Source organism: Bemisia tabaci, chromosome 10, assembly GCF_918797505.1.
Source record: "Bemisia tabaci chromosome 10, PGI_BMITA_v3".
Classification (NCBI taxonomy): Eukaryota; Metazoa; Arthropoda; class Insecta; order Hemiptera; family Aleyrodidae; genus Bemisia; species Bemisia tabaci.
The window spans coordinates 41,324,829-41,343,032 of NC_092802.1; the positions used below are offsets into that span (position 1 = coordinate 41,324,829).

At 38.8% G+C, this 18,204-nt stretch overlaps 2 protein-coding genes across 2 annotated transcripts in view; one reads left to right on the plus strand and one right to left on the minus strand.

The window, feature by feature from the left end:
- Nucleotides 1–15,592, minus strand: part of Itpr (Inositol 1,4,5,-trisphosphate receptor) — a 69,870-nt gene extending 54,278 nt beyond the window's left edge. The window contains exon 1 of the mRNA XM_072305611.1: nt 15,574–15,592. The gene's annotated coding sequence lies outside the window, so the exon portion shown is untranslated. The remainder of the gene's footprint in view (nt 1–15,573) is intronic.
- Nucleotides 7,526–18,204, plus strand: part of GatB (glutamyl-tRNA(Gln) amidotransferase subunit B, mitochondrial) — a 36,541-nt gene continuing 25,862 nt past the window's right edge. The window contains exons 1-9 of the mRNA XM_019043807.2: nt 7,526–8,235; nt 9,972–10,119; nt 10,778–10,891; nt 12,120–12,292; nt 13,802–13,950; nt 15,362–15,600; nt 16,495–16,680; nt 16,944–17,080; nt 17,791–17,917. Coding sequence (XP_018899352.2) covers nt 8,093–8,235; nt 9,972–10,119; nt 10,778–10,891; nt 12,120–12,292; nt 13,802–13,950; nt 15,362–15,600; nt 16,495–16,680; nt 16,944–17,080; nt 17,791–17,917 — 1,416 coding nt within the window. The 5' untranslated portion in view covers nt 7,526–8,092. The remainder of the gene's footprint in view (nt 8,236–9,971; nt 10,120–10,777; nt 10,892–12,119; nt 12,293–13,801; nt 13,951–15,361; nt 15,601–16,494; nt 16,681–16,943; nt 17,081–17,790; nt 17,918–18,204) is intronic.

The window sequence follows — 18,204 nt, forward strand, 5'->3', positions numbered from 1 at the left end:
CGACACCAGTGTTTTTTTTCATGACATTTCCCGCAAGAACCTTTCATTTTAAGACAAAAAAGACTGGCCCGGTGCTCTTCCCCCCAAAGAAGCTAAGATTTTTTCTTGTAATTTTTCAGATTTCCATTTAGAGCAAAGACAGGAACTATATATTTTTGCTGGAATTATATGTTTGCTAAGTAAAAGTATTGATATCAATATTATCTGTCGATTTGCGGCGAGAAAGTCCGATTTCTCATATTTTTCACAGGTTTGTGAAATTTCATGAAATCTTTCACTGAAATTTCCAATCTCTCATATTTTTCATTTCACGCTTACGCCAGGCGCGGGCGGAGCGTGCCGTACGAGCACCGCGAGGAGAAGTCTGAGCTGGAGAAATTCTACGTGAGCTTCCCCGACATCTCACTATCGATTAATCGATTATCTATCGATTTCCGATTTATCGCCAAAGCGATAAATCCTGCTTCCGCAGATGGAGGTCTCAAAATTCGACTATCCGCTTCCTGCTTGCACAGAAAATGGTCGGGACCTGTTTGAGAGTTTTCGGGCTGGCCGGAGGAATCACCCGAGGCCACCGACGCAGGCAGCCCGCTGAGCTCGCCCCGCCCATCACCCCTCGCTCTCATCATCCAGTTTCGGTACATCCTCGGTAGCCGGTGCCGGCTTCGCTCCGCGTCACAAGATTTTCTCTCACCCCGCGCCGCATGCCGCGCCCGATAATTATTTGCGGTCTTCTACTCTGTATTGTGTCTCACATTCTTGGCCATCATTTATTAATTGTTTCGAAATATTTAAGGGTTTTTTGGTTCAAACGGCGTTCTTCCCTAGCACGGCAGATATTACTTAGCACATTTTCCTACCTATTTAATCAAATCAGTGAGAGTTACTTTCCTCCTCTTGAATGTTGTAATTTCTAGCTTGAGCACTTACTCCACTCAGTGTCTACTTGCAGTATTTTATAGTTATCCAGATTTTCTACCTCTTACGGCATTTCGGTTGGGTCCTATCCAATAAACCTTGAAATTGTTTCCAAATATGGAGCAAATGATCAAAGTGCGTGAAAACAAGAAAATTTAAAAACTCTTTTTATTTTCTTTTAGAGGCATAAGAAAAGTTCAGCAGATTTTTTAAAAAAATGTCAGTGTTTATTAAAAATAAACTTGCATATCACAGGAGAACCAAGCTTCACAATAACCCTGATCATAGCTAAGACGTGTTTATTTCAGACAACATTTTTATACATACTTCGTTAGGGAAGAGGTAAAAATGGAATAGCATTAACTTGACATTCGAACGTCAAAGTATAGGTATTTGGGGGGGGGGAGGGGGGGGGGTTTATCAGAGAGGCATAATGCGTCCTCATAATGTACTATTTAAGTCTCCCTAATTGCTGAAGATCTAAGCAACAATAATTACTTACTTTGGAATACCAAGCAGAAACGTTACATACGAACTGAACAGAGGAGGGAAAGGGGAATTTCTCAGAGGTCTCACCTATCTTCAATCCATGATCACGACAAAACCAGTATCCAATAGGTATTTTTGTACCTACCGACGAACACTTTAATTTGCGCTCACATCAACAGGTTGAATTATTAAACTAATTCCTCACAACAAATAGAAATTATAACACTGCCAGGTTTCAAATAAAAGGCATACTTCTGGTTGATAAGTGTCCACATAAACTACCACTGCGTGTGAGATGTTCCAGCTTTAATTTCATGGAAGTAGGAGCCGCGTATGGGAACCAAGGGAACGCGTACGGGAAGGCGTAGGTACCGAAGAAAGGAGTGTCAGTGTAGTGTTGAACTCAGCGAAGGGTTCGGCCTTGTCTCCACGGGACGTTTTCATGGGATTTGTCCCAAGTTCGAATCGCAGGAATGAAACTTCTGGGATTTTTCTCAGTTACCGTCTCCACGGGACGAGGCTCATACGGTCCTGCGACTATAGTCTGTTTCACGTAAGCTGAGACTTTTTATTCGGCATTAAAATCCGTAAATGGCAACGCATCAGTCCCGAACGCGGTGACCTGACCGCTCGCCGGCCACCCTCTTTTGTTCAGCGACGAGAGGCCGGCAACCCGTCCATTGTGAGGGTAGGAACAATGGGCACCCTTCATCCCTCCTTAATGAGCCCTAGTACCCGGACCCAATTTTCTTTCTCGTTGAAAAATTAAACTTTTAGCGTGAAAATTGAGGTCCAGCGGGAAATTTTGATGAAAATGAACTAAAATTTCATCCGATTATCTTAATTTTTATTATCTTTAATTTTTTTTTTCGCGGCCAACCACAAGAGCCGTATATCGGGTAAAAATTAAGATAATCGGATGGAATTTTAGTTCATTTTCATCAAAATTTCCCGCTGGACCTGAATTTTCACGCTAAAAGTTTAATTTTTCAACGAGAAAGAAAATTGGGTCCGGGTACTAGGGCTCATTAAGGAGGGATGAAGGGTGCCCATTGTTCCTACCCTCACAATGGACGGGTTGCCGGCCTCTCGTCGCTGAACAAAAGAGGGTGGCCGGCGAGCGGTCAGGTCACCGCGTTCGGGACTGATGCGTTGCCATTTACGGATTTTAATGCCGAATAAAAAGTCTCAGCTTACGTGAAACAAACTATAGTTGGCGCGGGAAGATAAATTACATAGGTAAAGTCGAGTATTTAACCGTCATTAAAATAATAAGTGCACTCAATTGACAATTAGACACATATTTTAACTAAACAAACAGGAACAATGGAGTATTCAACAAAATATCGCACAATCCGTTTACACTTCTTCTTCCTCTCTCGGTGGGTCCTAGGAGTAAAAGGACCATACTTGGTATTGGGAAAAATATTGATAAACTCAATATTTTTCCCAACTTCGTAAGTGGGATTTTTCCCTGGGACAAATCTCGTGAAAAGGCCCGTGGAGACAAGACCGAACGCAGAAGAAAAACGGGGTAAAAAAATACTAATGCGTGATCAATTTTCAAGGACAATTCTGTAATTTCTCCTACAATTTTAAATAGATTAAAACGCGTAATATCCTAAATCTAAGCTCAGATTCGGATTCCTCGTGAAAAATCGATGCGATTTCATGTATCATATGTTAGCATAACATGAAGGAAGAGGTTTAACGACGCGTTTAGATCAAGACCAATCCGTCGTACTACCCCTTCGAACTACGCCGCCGCGCCGGTCGCCCGAGATGCAACCGAACGGGGAGGCGCGCGCCGGCCTGCGCTAACAAGCGTTCGGTTTCGTCCCGAGGCATTCCTGAGCACTACCCATGTTGCCACGTTGCATTCATATGCTCGAATCAGTATGCCTACGTTACGTGTCTTTCCTTCACGCTATGCTCGGGTATGATACATGAAATTGCATCGATTTTCAACGAGCTCGTTCCTAGGAATCCGAATCTGAGCTTCGATTTTGGGTATCACGCGTTTTAAGTCACATGTTCCAAATTCGAAAATCCGAAATGACGGGCGTGGCTTAAAATGCTATCTCGGCTCCTGTTCGATGGATTTTTCTGAAATTCGGTGTCAAGGTATGATACATGAAATCGCATCGATTTTTTACGAGGAATCCGAATATGAGCTTCGATTTTGAGTATCACGCGTTTTAAATCAAAATCTGTCAAAATTCAAAAAATTCAAAATTCGAAAATCCGAAATGACTGAAGTGGCTTAAAATGCTATCTCGGCATGAGGAGCGCTGAGTCATAATGTGTTTTTGTTCCTGTGCTTAAATCGATTGATAACATTTTTAATAATGGACGCAAGAAATAGCTGACCAGGAAACTTAATTAATCATAAAGTGTGAGTACTTTCGTTTTAATTTTTGATAGTTTCCTTTGAAATTTTAAGTTTGAATGCTGCCATGACCAGGGATTGATAGTACGTAAAAATGCATTCAAAGGCGCAATGACCGAGTTTCATTATCTGAGCCCTGGTTCACCATTTTTGTGTATTGTAATATGCTACCTATTAATACAATGGCCATTGATGATGAATGAGATATTTGTTATTTGTTGAATTCACGGTCTGCATGCTACTTCTATGCACACACTGGGTCTGGCCCTCAAACTGCCCATGTTTTGGAGGGAAAATTTTCCATGTTTCGTACAGCCTTCTTTTGCTTCTCAGCCAATTTTTTCAGCAGTTTTTGTTTCGTTTGTGTGAACAAAAGTAAGGTCAAAAATGAATTCTACGAACAAAAATCCCCAAGGATACAGAGTTTTAACACGAAATGCCCACATGAACGAGTAAAATTTATCTTTGAGTGACTATTTATATTTCTACGGAAAGTTTGAAAGAACGCGTAAAATTGTGTATTCGCGTCATTTTATTGAAAAAAGTAAGGTCAAAAATGTATTCTACGATCAAAATAACCTAGGAGTGCTTTGGTTTAGCACGGTATCCCATCCCCAGGAACGAGTCTGCCGCAGCCGCGGTACGGGACGGGGCTCAGTTCAAAGCGGCACCACCAGAGTGCGCTCCGCGCATCTTCCTCACTTGCATCAATTAAATAATTTATTTAAATTATTTAATTGAGATTCTTGCTGTATCATGACTTTAGATCTTCAGTTCAACCTAAAGGCTAAGCGCACCCTCAAAAACCCTAGCGCATTAGCGGGTGTTTTATGTCATTTTCGTATTGTCAGTCCGGTCCCTCCGGGGAAGGTGCCCAAGTTGAGCGCCGCTGGCCTCGGGTGATTCTTCCAGCTGAGCCGCCGGGCATCAATTCAGCTCCGACCGTTTTCTGTGCAAACGGTGAGCGAGTAATCGAACCACGGGGTCTCCGTTCACGATGCACGCTTCTCTCGATCCTGCGATAGATCGATTGTCGACTAATATATCGATTAGTCGATAGCGTCGCAAGATCACGTTGGATGACTTCTGAGTTGCGGGTGCCTCTCGAATCCGCTGCCTTCAGTTGCCGCCCGAGCCTCCCCCCTCCCTCGCGGAGCCCGCGTGGTACGCTTCGCTTGCGCCTGGCGCTCGGTCTCCGCCCCGCCCCCTTCTCCCTCCTCCTCGGCCTCGCCCACCTTTCCTTGTTTTTCTCGCGCCCGGCGCCTGGTCTCCGCCTCGTTCCCCACTCCTCATTCCTTGGCCTCGCCTTCTTTGCATTGTTTCTCTTCCCTCGATCGTCATCCTGGCCGCGCGCAAGCACGGCGAGACAGGGAAACGCACTGTCCAGCCCTTCAACTCAGGATTTTTGGTTTTGTAATTTTTCTGTAATAAACTGATTGTAAATTTTACGTCCTTTTAAAAAGTCCTGTGACATTTTCCTCAAAAGTCGGCGGTTTAAAAGAAAAATGAGAAAAAAGGTAGTTAAGAAGTTTTGCCTCGGCCGTTTTCAAATTCCATATTTTCGGCCTCAGATATTACTTTTTCGAAAGTTTTGTGAAATGATCAAACATTTTTCTCTAAAATTGCCAGTTTTAAGGGGAAATGAGAAAAAAGGATCACTGATCGTAAGAATTTTTGCCGCGGCCTTTTTAAAAACCCATTTTTCGGTCACAGGAATTTTTTTTTTTTTTTTTTTTTTTTTTTTTTTTTTTTTTATGAATTTTTTGATACTGATAATAGGAAATTTTGGGCTCTTTCGGATGAGTCTGGTTCATTTTCGTTTAAGTCGAACAATTTTGGAGTTACTAGTACAAGCAATAAATTAACGCGAAACATGCGTTCCCCATAATAAGGCAGCGGCAGCGTATAGTGGAGCCCCGCTAGAATCGCGCAGCGCGAAGCACTCGGACTCGGAACGTACCGCTCTCCCCGCCCGCCTTGATTCCGCCGCTGAGCAGTGGCTCGGCTCTCCGCTCATCAGCCCATCGCAAGCGATTCTCCAGAGATCAAGGATCAAGAGGCAGCACGCTCCGCAATCATCCGCACTCTGCCGCTTTTCTACTTTTGTGACTCTATAAGTATATCTGTCTCTCTCTCTTTCTTATTTTCTTGCATTTTGCTTCCTTCCGCCTTTTTCAATAATATTTACCAAAATTTAAAACATGATGTAGGTAATATATGATTTTCTTCTTTCTTCTGAAATCTTTGGGCAAGCTGCCCTCTGCTTATCCGGACTGCACGCCACTGTTCTGATACTAAAAGTTTGAAAATAACCTCCAATCATGTGTCATCATTGTTTGTGTCATCATATATTAACATAAGTTTGGCCATAAATGAATTTTTCGATCAAAATACCATTAGTTTGCACAGTTTCAACACGAAATGTCTACCAGGACGACAATCTATCGGTGAGTACCTTTTCTTATTACCCCTGAGATCATGTGTTTGTGTCAACAAATCAACAAAAGTAAGGACAAAAATGAATTCTACGATCAACATTCCCCTAGGATTACGAGTTTCAACACGAAATGCCCACAAGAACGAGCAAACTTTATCTTTGAGCAGCTAAGTATATATGTTTCTACGGAAAGTTTGAAAGAACGCGTAAAATTGTGTATTTGCGTTATTAAATTAAGAAAAGTAAGGTCAAAAATGAATTCTACGATCAAAATAACCTAGGAATACTTTGTTTAGCACGAAATCCCCAGAAACGAGTGGAATAGCCGAGACAAGTTGGTATGGTAAGTAAGGCGATGACCAGGGCCGGGTAGCGCTTCGGCTCGAGCGGGTCCGAGAACGGAGAGGCGGATTTCTGGACACATTTTGTGAATGATCGATTATCGCTACGTCCCCGTTAGAAGCTATGGTAATGAATCGATAGTGCGATATTCGAGCAATCGAGTATTTCGATATTCGATATTCGTCCACCTGTAGCGCGGAATTCAATATGGCGGCTATGTATAATTTTCATTTTAATTATTAAAAGTGCTTTTCGGGATGTGAGCTCTCGAGTAATGTCACTATTTCAAATTATAAATTAAATGATGGAAGCTTCCTTGTTGCTTGTTTGATAATGTGAGGAGCCGCTGAGTCTTCATGAGTTTTTGTTCCTGTGCATCGATTGATAAAATGTTTAATAGGTAAGGGACGCAACAAATATAGCTGATCAGAAAACTTAATCGTAAAGTCGTGTGAGTACTTTCGTTTTCATTTTTGATCGTTTCCTCTGAAATTTTAAGTTTGAATGCTGCCATGACCAGGGATTGATATATAGGTAGACAAAACAAAGCATTCAAAGTCGCAATGACCGAGTTTCATTCTGAGCCCTGGTTCACCATTTTTGTGTATTACTTATACTAGCTATTAATACAATTGCCATTGCTAATGAATGAGATTTATGTATTTGTTATTTAATGAATTCACGGTCTACATGCTACTTCAATGCACACTGGGTCTGGCTCTCAAACTGCTCATGTTTTGGAGGGAAAATTTTCCATGTTTCGTACAGCCTTCTTTTGTTTCTCAGCCAATTTTTTCAGCAATTTTTTTTATTTGTGTCAACAAAAGTAAGGTCAAAAATGAATTCTACGATCAAAATAACCTAGGAATACTTTGGTTTAGCACGAAATCCCCAGAAACGAGTGGAATAGCCGAGACAAGTTGGTTGGTAAGTAAGGCGATGACGGGGCCGGGTAGCGCTTCGGCTCGAGCGGGTCCGAGAACGGAGAGGCGGATTTCTGGACACATTTTGTGAATGATCGATTATTGCTACGTCCCCGTTAGAAGCTATGCTAAAGAATCGATAGTGCGATATTCGAGCAATCGAGTATTTCGATATTCGATATCGTCCACCTGTAGCGCGCTAGTAGCGCGGAATTCGACTGCGACGCCATATTGAAAACTTATTTTCTTTCTGTTCTGAGAGCGGGTCTCGTCAATTTCGTGTTATTTTCTCGTGTTCCTAGTTATCTTATTCGTTATTATGAGTTTTATCAATTTTTTAAATCCATCTGACAGCTTATTGAGGCTACCAGATCTGCCAGAACATCATTTTGAACTGCGCGGCAAAGACGGTACGACTTGCGACGTCACTCGATTCTCAGCGCTGCCGCTTCGACACAATATCGCAACCGTAAAGTTTCGAATATTCGAATAATCGCATGCATTCAAAACTTTTAACTTTATATACGTACGTCCCTAGTGGTGTCCCCGAAGCTTTGAGTTTTTTGCCTTTCATGTCAATTGCAAGGCATTGGAATGATAGTTTTCAAAAGAATCAACGTTCATCCAGGATCTCTCGTCCGAAGATCTGCTATCTCCGGTTTTGAGGAAGGAAGTTCATGTCTCAAATGTTTCATGAACAGTTGTCGATGGAAATCAACTAATCAGCGTCAACTGAAGTAAGGAGGATATTTTATTCAAGATACCACATTTAAGCAGTTAGAGCTCTTTCAAAATTTTATAAACCGAAAAATGGTCGAAAACTACACTTGCTTGCATGAAACCTAAAACTTGGGACACGTTTTGATATCACCTTTAGTATCATCCTCAGCCGCGACTGAGAATGAATCTAGATCCGATAAATCTGAATAAGGACCAAGGAGAATCAGTCGCAGTTAAGGACGACACCAAAGGTGCTGAAATGCGCCCCAAGTTTTATGGTTAGTGCAAGTGAGGTGAATTTTCGTTCATGTTTTGGTTTTTCAAATTTTAATCGTTGACTTGTGTGGCACCATCTGTGTGTCTTAAGAGCTCTTCTAATATTGATGGAAGGATTGAATGCACAGGCAACAAGTATGGTGCCAGTTCCCTTTGTTCGGTTTCTTCTGTCGCAGGCTGGATTGCTACAACATTGTATATCGACGTTGAAAGTACCAGACCACGTATCCCGGTTTGTGACGCCACAGACTTCCTATCATACTTCATTTTTTAAATGGAAAACTACTCAACGTCATTTCTTGAAAACTTATGTGATTTTTCTTCTCTGTGTGAAGAAAAATCTTCAAATAATGATATTGGTTCGTTCTCTTTCACATAAATAAAATGGGAGCGGAGATTTTCAAACACCGCAAACAAGATACGTGGTATGGTAGTTTCAACATCGATATGCTAATACTTATGACTATCTCTAAGTTAAATACCCTAACTAATGATCTCAGTACTTAACAAGTATCTAGAGTCTTCAGTTGGCCCATTGTTTCTTTACTGAGGCACTGGTGAGGAATTTTCGCAGGGTTGTAGAGTCTACCTCAAATAAGTTTACGTACATTTAGACCTCAACCGAAAATCTGCCATCTTGATTCTTGTATTTACTTTCAATGCTGAACTGAGGTCAGATAATCTTCTGTCGCAGTCTAAACGTACGTATACCTATTTTGCGTTGATTTTAGTGTAGTTCTTTGTACACGAAAGTTTGTGGAAGGACCTAAAAGATTAGTAAAAATGTTAAAAAATTGTTTTGATTGGGAGTAAAAGCCAGGAGTAGAGTTGAGGTAGCAAATCGATACCTATAGACGAAGAAGAGTCAGGGAAAGTCGAGGAGTGGGAAAATCTGAGGGTCAGAGGGAACCGGGAAAAGCAGGGAAGAAAGAAAGTAATTAAATTTTACTAAACACCCTGATATTGTTTCGGTGGCAAGCAGACAGTCAGAAGTTGCAAGCTAGCGGATTGTCATGTAAGGGCTTTTTTTGGTATCCGAACCACAGAGGATTGCAGTGGAAGACAATGAGACGCCTCTCTTTTTTATCCCACCCCACTGATGCTGTCCAGCCCGTTCCTTATGTTCCAGTGGAACGTTAGGCTCCCCCTCACAAGGTGGATTGCAAGAGGCTACAAGCGATCCTAACCTCAGTTGAACCACCCCGAAACGTAAAGAACGGGATCCATTGTTCCATGCGCTTCCTGTATTTAAAAGAAGCTCTCAAGGCAGCGTAAATGAAACCTGACGTGACTACAAGAGGCAAAATACAGCAACAAATTATTCTTTTTTACCTAGCAGTTTGATTGTTTTTCACAGGTAGTAGGAAGGATGGACTAAACAGGGGCCAATCCAAGATCCATCGTTTGTAGATCTCGTACTGCAGTGCTAAATCCCGATTTCACCCCCACATGTTTGAACAAACTGTCTATTTTTCAGATCAAAATGGCAAAGTGTGATCGGCCTGGAAGTTCATGCTCAAATCAATTCAAAGTCAAAATTATTCTCTGATGCTGAAATTGACTTTATGGCTCGACCCAACACAAGAGTCTCACTGTTCGACGCTGCCATCCCCGGAACTTTACCTGTAAGTTCATTTTAATCATATTATTGTCGATTGCATAGGTAGGGGTCTTGCCCCATATCTGTTGGTGTCCTCTAATAACTGGCCTTTTGAGAAATTATCACATAACCCCTTACCCTGGTGGAACTTACCTGGTGCCCCAGGTAAGTTCTAGAGCGCAGACTCTTCCTTGCGATTCAGCGTTTTAGACTCATGGAAAAATGTTCAATGTCAAGGCAAAATGCTTGATTTCCTCAAGTTAAGAAAGAACATAAAAAGAAACAAAATGTCTCATCACTTTTTTCACAGCTTAGGATGTACTTACTTCGTATTTGTCGTTATTCTAAGATTGCTAGATCTGGCATTTTTTGCACCTTTGATCAGTCAGTTAGGAAGACCGTAAAGACCATGAAGACATTAATAAAGACCATGTAGATGTTGAATGTGAGGTGACAAAATTTTTAACCCCTGAACTCCCCTGTAAAATTTGCATTGCTGCTGAATATGTTTAAGACAACAGTTCATACTAAAAAAATGTCCAATTTATCAGAAAATGTGATCCTTACATAGCTTACGGATGTATCCAAATAGTCATCAGTTTTCTGCCTCATGCATTACTAGTTAATAGAAGGGTAGATGTATTTGTATAAGCAGTATTGTAAGATGTTTTTATTTTTTATAGGTACTGAACAAAAGATGTGTGGAAGCAGGCGTTCGAGCTGCTTTAGCTCTCTCCTCCACCATCAATCCTGTGTCTCTTTTTGACAGGAAACACTATTTCTATTCTGATTTACCGGTATGTCTTTGTTTCATCAGGTAATTAAGATAACTGAAATGAATCAAAAGCTCAGGGTGTCTACAAGTCCGGATATAGTATTGATTTTTTAAGAGCGGGCCGGAAGTACTGAAAAAGTGCGGAAATTCCGCTAGGAGGTCCGGAATTTTTCATTTTTGTCGCAATTTGAGAGAGAAATTCAAAATGTTGAAATTTCTCGAATTTCGTCAAATGGAGGTACTGAAAAAGTACTGAATTTTTCCGTTGAGGAGGTACTGAATTTCTCGGGAATGTACCGAAAAAGTACTGTAAAAGTACTGATTTTTGGCCAGCCTGGTTTAGTAGACACCCTGAAGCTGCAATCTCCATTCTAATGTTTAAAAATTTGGCAGATGTTTTAATTTTTGAAAAGGAGTAATCACTAAGACTTTGTGCGTAAAATACCGCCATATTTTTCTTGCTAACATGTAGATAATTCTTGAGAAAGTAGGCAAATAGAAACTCACCTGCTCTCTTTATGATAAATTAGTAAAACGATTGCAAAATTTTTAGACAGTGCAATAGAGATTACAGGTTTTTACCGCAGGTGTCCCAATTTTAAAATGGATGAAAATTAATCTTTGAACAATACTTAATACACAAAATAGCCTGAATAATTTAACTGAAAAAAAAAAAAAAAAAACAAGAAAACTTTTAACCAAGGCTGACCAAAGCTCATTTTTTTTTTTTGCCTTGGTTACCCGTTTTCTTGTGTTTTTTCAGTTTATCTTTGAATCGTGGGAATTTAAGAAAAAAAACCCAGAATTCATGTGGTGAAATATGTCTATAAAGGTTAAGATTCTAGTTCAAATAAAAAGAATCCAGCATAGCCAAAGGAGCTTTGTTTTTAAGAAAATTTCAGTAGTCATTCAAATAGCCTGTTTTAAAAGCATCATCTTTTTTCAATTTTATTTTATAACATCTATTTTGGATATCTTTTTGAGACAATTACCTCCTGCTGATTCGATTTTTTACAATCAGTCATGATGACACTTAAAACAGTTACCCTAATCCCAAATGAAATAACGAATTTATCAACAAATTCTAGATTTTTCTCCGTTAAGTGAATTTACCAAACTTGCCGAAAACAGCTTGTTGCCATGGGTTTTTACAAAAACTTTATAATTTACTACTGAAATGAACAGGATTTTTTCCACGCCTCTAAAAGTAGATATAAGTATTGTCAAATTAATATTTTCTTGGTTTGCAGGCTGGTTACCAAATCACACAGCAGAGGTTACCTTTAGCACAAGGTGGCCATTTAGAATTTGAAGTGTTCACTCAAGGCATTCATGATAAACCTTACATGAAGTCATGTCAGCTAACTCAACTTCAGTTGGAGCAAGATAGTGGTAGATCTCTTCACGAAGAGGAAAAATCCAGGTCAGTCATCGAAATTGAACATCTTTCCTGAGTTCAAATTTTAGAGTCAATTGTCTCTTCATGTATGTGAATGATTACGGTACTAGGTATAGAGAAAGAAGATCTGCAAAAGTTACTTTTCTTCTCTTACTGTCTTGATGGATTTTTAGGAGAGTCCATACCAAGTAAGTTCATGCACTTTCTGAGTACAACAGAGGACTAGCCGTATTGATTCTCGGATTTATTTTCAACGCTGAGCGGAAGACAGTTAATCTTCTGCTGAACTGTGGCAGAAGTATGTACACTTATTGGACACAGACTTATGCGCCTGCACACTCATGTAGAGAAATTAACAATGCATTCAAATTAAGAGAATGTACCTCAAGAAAATTGAAAGACAATTGGTTGGTTGCATGTTCAACTTGAGCTGAATTGAGGTTTTGCAATAGAACTAATCTGGAAAATGTGATCTCTTAGACTTTCATTTCCAAAAAATTTTATTTCCTGTATTACTGCAACCATAGCAGCTTCAACTATTTACGAATGCTGCTGAAAAATCTACTCAAGCATCATCCTGTTAACCAAATAAAATTCCGATTCTCTGTGTTTTTTACCCTGTTAAACTCAGTCCTATCCTCAGCTGGAGGATTATATTTTTCAACATCAATCAATCGTATTTTTCACATCATACTGATACTGATATTATTCCGTTTGAAGGGCAGATGTGCATCGCCATGTTAGTGTAATTTTGCAGTTTTTAACGAAGACTTAGGAAGTTTAATGCACCTCTTCCCTTTTAAAATGTCTAAATAAAATTGAAGAATTTTTCCGCAAATTAAAGGGCAGATTGTGCAATTAAAATTGTTAGAAACGATATTGACTCTTTGTATCTATCATATTTTCTTTACTGATCAATAGAGATAGGGAAATTTGCTGTTATTCTTTCCCAATTTCACTGTTATTTTTGCTGATTTTGCCGTTATTTTTGTAGTGCTTTTTGCGTTTGACGGCTTAAAATATAGCTTTTAATTTGATTTAACGAGCCATCACTCAGTCTCTCGTCTTTTGATGCCACTGGCGTACGTTGATAGCCAGTAGACAATGACGACCAATGCTCAAAAACAACTCTGTAATTTCTTTATTTTGAAAAAAATCTCGGCAAATTTCGTCTTACTCGCGTATATCTGTAAATTTCATGAAGATGTACGGATTTTGTCTATTTTGCGGATAAATATGAATGATTTCGCGAATTCCTCGCGATTTTGCGTTAAATCCGGAAAATGGCCGAATTCGCGTTATTTCGCTTTATGTTTTCGTAATCAGGGGATTATGATTGGTGCTTCTGTCTGGTTTTCAGATTCCTAAGCACATTTTAAAAATTTTGCGGCGGCGAAATTTTCCAATCTCTACTCATCAAGAATAGGACGATACTCTTGAACAGAATATCTCTGTCATTATTGAAGATTTAATCAAAACTCTGTTGTAATCGGTTTTCCAAATTTTTTTTCATTCTTTATCCTTTAATTTCAGGACGTTAATTGATTTGAATCGAGCGGGAATCCCTCTTATAGAACTTGTTTTTGCGCCTGATCTCAATGACGGAGAGGAGGCTGTAGCCATGGTGAGAGAGTTGTGTCGGATTTTAGAAGTCCTTGACGTCTGCTCAGGCAAAATGGAAGGTAATGTTCCTTTGAGTTGGGTGACTGAAACTTTGATTTTTTTTAAAATTATCAGTACTTAGACTTTGGTGCTCAAGGAAGATTGGGTAGCACTTACATCCAAACCTTTTCTAGAATTAAATTTGTTGACTGAAGTGAGATAATATCCAAGTCAGGAAGTCAAATGTGAGGTGAAAACAACTTTTCAAGGTCACCCAATCAATTTACCCATCTCTTACTCGTTGTAACTTTGATTTGTTTTGGTTTTATTGATCAGGTGACATTTTAATTACCTTTTTCAGTCCTTTTTGCCCAGTGAGATTTTTTTTTAATTGGTCATCACAAATGAAAACATGATGGCTAGTTCTGCCATCTTAAGGTGATTTATGAAAAACGTAAACTAGAACACGAAACCCAAGGCTTTAGCGCAAGTCTTGCTCTCTCGTTCTCGCTTTTGTACATCATCTAATGATGGATAAATTGGACAAAATGGTCATTTTATTTTAGTTTGTGACAACCGATAAAAGAATTCATCGGGTGAAAGAAAAAAAGGAAAAGATACTCATTGTAACTCATTAACAATGAACAGCAGTAGGCTGATAACTTAAAGTTTGTGTTTGTCTATTGGACCAGATAAGATTATGAAAGACTGGATCCATGCGATTGTTCAGTTGTATGATGAATCAGTTGTCCTGTCTATATGAGGCATTGTAATGGACTGGTTTGTTGCCTAGCGAGGAGGCCCTAGTAGCAGTGGCTGTTGAGAGAAGTTGTAAAAAACTCGTAAATTTTAGGAGAACTTAAAATTTACCTCAAAACTACTTGAAAATTAGGTAAAAAAAACTCTTCAAATGTTTGTATCAGGAAACCCTTTTTGGGGCTTTTTTTTACATTTAATTGAAGACAAATTTTAAGTAAAATTTACATATTTTTTTTATAAACTTCCTGCGGGCAAAAACGAGGAAAAAAGTGGTGAACAGAAAATGTAACAAAAAGTTGCAGCCCATAAAAATTAAGGATATAGTTTGTTGATTTTTACGTAAATTTTAAATAAAAAAATAGTGTTATTTTAATTAAAAGAATCCTTCAAAAGGGCTCCCTATCTTTTTACTTTAAAGAATCCCCCAAATAGGTCTCCTAAAACGAGTATTTGAAGGGTTTTTTTACTTAAAATTTACGAACTCTCAAAATTTTACAAGTTTTTTACATTCTTTTGGACAACTTTTTGTAAAATATTTAAAATATTCTACAAAATTGAAAAAATTATATTTTTAAAGAGCCACTGCTACTAGGGGGTGTGTTTAGCTCGTCCATTATCCAACCAGGAAACGGTAGAGCAGAGATGGACTTATTATTTTAAGGACAATTGTATACCTCATATTCGAAGTAATTTCCAAACCAATCTAATCATTATCATTGCTTTTATTTTCAGAGGGAGCTCTGAGAGTAGATGCCAACGTCTCTGTTCGCCAGATAGGTTCATCAGAGCTGGGAGTCCGGAGCGAAGTGAAAAACATTGGTGGTATAAGAAGTGTAGGCAATGCTATCCATTTTGAAGTCAGGCGACATATAAGTATCCTTGAAAGTGGTGGTACAATCGTCAATGAAACTCGATTTTGGGACCCACAATCCAACAAAACTTACCCGATGCGAGACAAAGAAGTTGATCAGGTTAGTGAAGGCAATGCAATTTGTGAACATCTACAATTACTCCTCGGTTATTTTGAAGCACGTAATTTCATGAATTCAAAACTGTGTAAAGTTTCAAACTGATCACAGCATTTACTCTCCATTATTCTTAATTAATCAATCTCTAATCTCTTATCTTAATCTCTTAATTGTTGAGCTGGAGAGGCAAACATTGCAATAAAAATAATTTAGTTGGATTTCGATTTTGAATTACAGCTGTGGTGCATTGACTAGTCTAATCGTTTGTCTATCAACCAGTGAAATAGGTTGTCGATAAACTAGTTGAGTTGTCTCTTGATAGTGAGATAAAATGGAGAATTTGCATGCAATAGGGATTCCTATGATGTTATTTTATTTTCTGACTGGAAATTTTGCGAGAAAAACTATGCAGGCATCAAGAAAAGCCTTCTGAGTCTCCTAAGTGCGGAAAAAGCTTGTGAAAGTTTCTGGGTCTGATGATGTCAACCTCAATAATCGCAAGAAATTCCTGGAAGGTCAATTATCCCCTACTTTCATAGAGTGAATTAAAGAAAAATGGGTGCAAATTCTTCATTGAGTGGTTAATTGTGAGACAATTTGACCAGTCTATTATATTCCCTCTGGTCGATCGACAGTCGATTTGACTGACCCATTGGCTTTGAATCCACTTGCCTATCAACAGTCGAATCAACTGGCTCATCGACGGTTGATTCAACTGGCCTATCAACAGATGATGAAACTGGTCGATTAACAGTCAATGTCACTGATCCATAGACAGACAATTGGGCTGAATTATCGACAGAGAATTTGACCAATTTGGCTGATTTTCTAAGAGGGATCTGTGAAACGAAAGCCATGATTTTGATCTAATGCTGGTTTGTGCCTTTGTTTTGGCAGGATTATCGTTTTATGCCAGAGCCCAATTTACCCCCTCTAAGAGTTGACTTAAGTGGCAATCTCTCAGACCCAGACATAGTGAATGTACCAAGTATAGAAGCACAACTGCCAGAGCTACCGCGAGAAACAAGACTGCGGCTGAAAGAGCACTTCAAACTTCCGGGGCCAGTTGTGACAGCTCTAATGGTAAGTCTCTTCTCTCTGTGTAAATGTTGAGTAAAGCAAATTAATGGCAGAATTTTTGTTCCTCTTTAAAGATTTTTTCCTGGATTTGTTTCTTTTGCCATTTTTAATAGTTGAGGCCAAAAACTTCCCGGAAAAAATCACAGTGATTTTCAGTCACTGTTTGTGGTTCACTCTCAATTCATTGATGTAAGTGATTTATCATTTCAAGAAGAGCTGAATTTTTCTATGAAATGCATCATGCCTTTTATTTCCTCTTTTTTCAGAGTGATTCAAAACTTCTGCGATACTTTTTAGACATTACTTCCGAAGATTCGAATCGTAATCCAAAAACAGTAGCAAATGTCGGGACAATTGAATTAAACTATGTTTTAAACAAAGCAAATATCAAAATAGAATACTGGTGAGTAATTCATTCCCTCTCCATTTGGAATATTTGAATTTTTTATTTTAGAAAAATTATCTGGCTAATTAGATTCATCCATCATCATCTAGGTATATGTACTTAAGGGAGCAGCACCTGACTTAATGAATTTTTGTGCTATATCTTTTTTTAAAGAGAATAATAAATAAATGAGTAAATAAAAACATCAAATAAATAAAATGTACACACTTTCAAGTAATCCTGTGTTCCTAAATTTTCATTCAGCTCAAGTATCACACGCTTAGCTTCGGTTCATTCCAAAAATGCGGGAAACATACATGCACATGAGGACCTTTCCCACGAAACAATTTATACCCATTTCAACGTTGCTAAGATTGTGCATACATTCAACTGTTTAGTTGGTAGAGAGCTGTAAGCATTTTTTTGAAATTTGCCTCAAATTTTCTTTCTATTTTTCTGAATATTTTGGCAGAGAAATGTATTGTGTGGTTGATTTCGGATACTTGTAAAAAGAAGGGAAAGTTTCACAATCTTAGCGATGTTGACATGGGTATAAGCTGTTTGGTTGGAAAAGCCCTCATATGTAGTCTAATTCAATATTGTTTCCCTGATTCAAGTTAAAATCAACATCTTCCCTACGAATCTCATGTATGGATTACTGATCCCTTATTCAAAGAGATTTTTTCCCTTCCTCTGTTTTTAATGTCTTATCTGGTCTTCTGTTACAGTAATTTAGAATCAACCACTTTAGGAGAAATTGTTGATCTACTTCAAAGTGGCACAATCAATCTCCCTACAGTGAAGAAATTACTTTTTGAATTGATAGTTAATAATTCCTCCAAGACTCCAACGCAGGTAAGCAACTCGAATTTCTGATGGGGGTTGTATAAGGTTTATAGAGAAGCTGTAAAAAACTGTAGGTCAAGCATAGCATATCATTCATACATTTTAGGGTGCGTTTTTGTTCAGAAATTACAACGTAGGAATCACATCTTGTTCTCAAAATTTTAAAATCTTGAACTTAGCTCTCTTTTCCTTTATAAGGGAGATGCAATTTCAATGAAAGTAAAATCTAGGTAAGGTGGAAACTGTGGTCCATAAATAAAAAAGGACCAAGAACCATACTACCATACTAAGGAAAA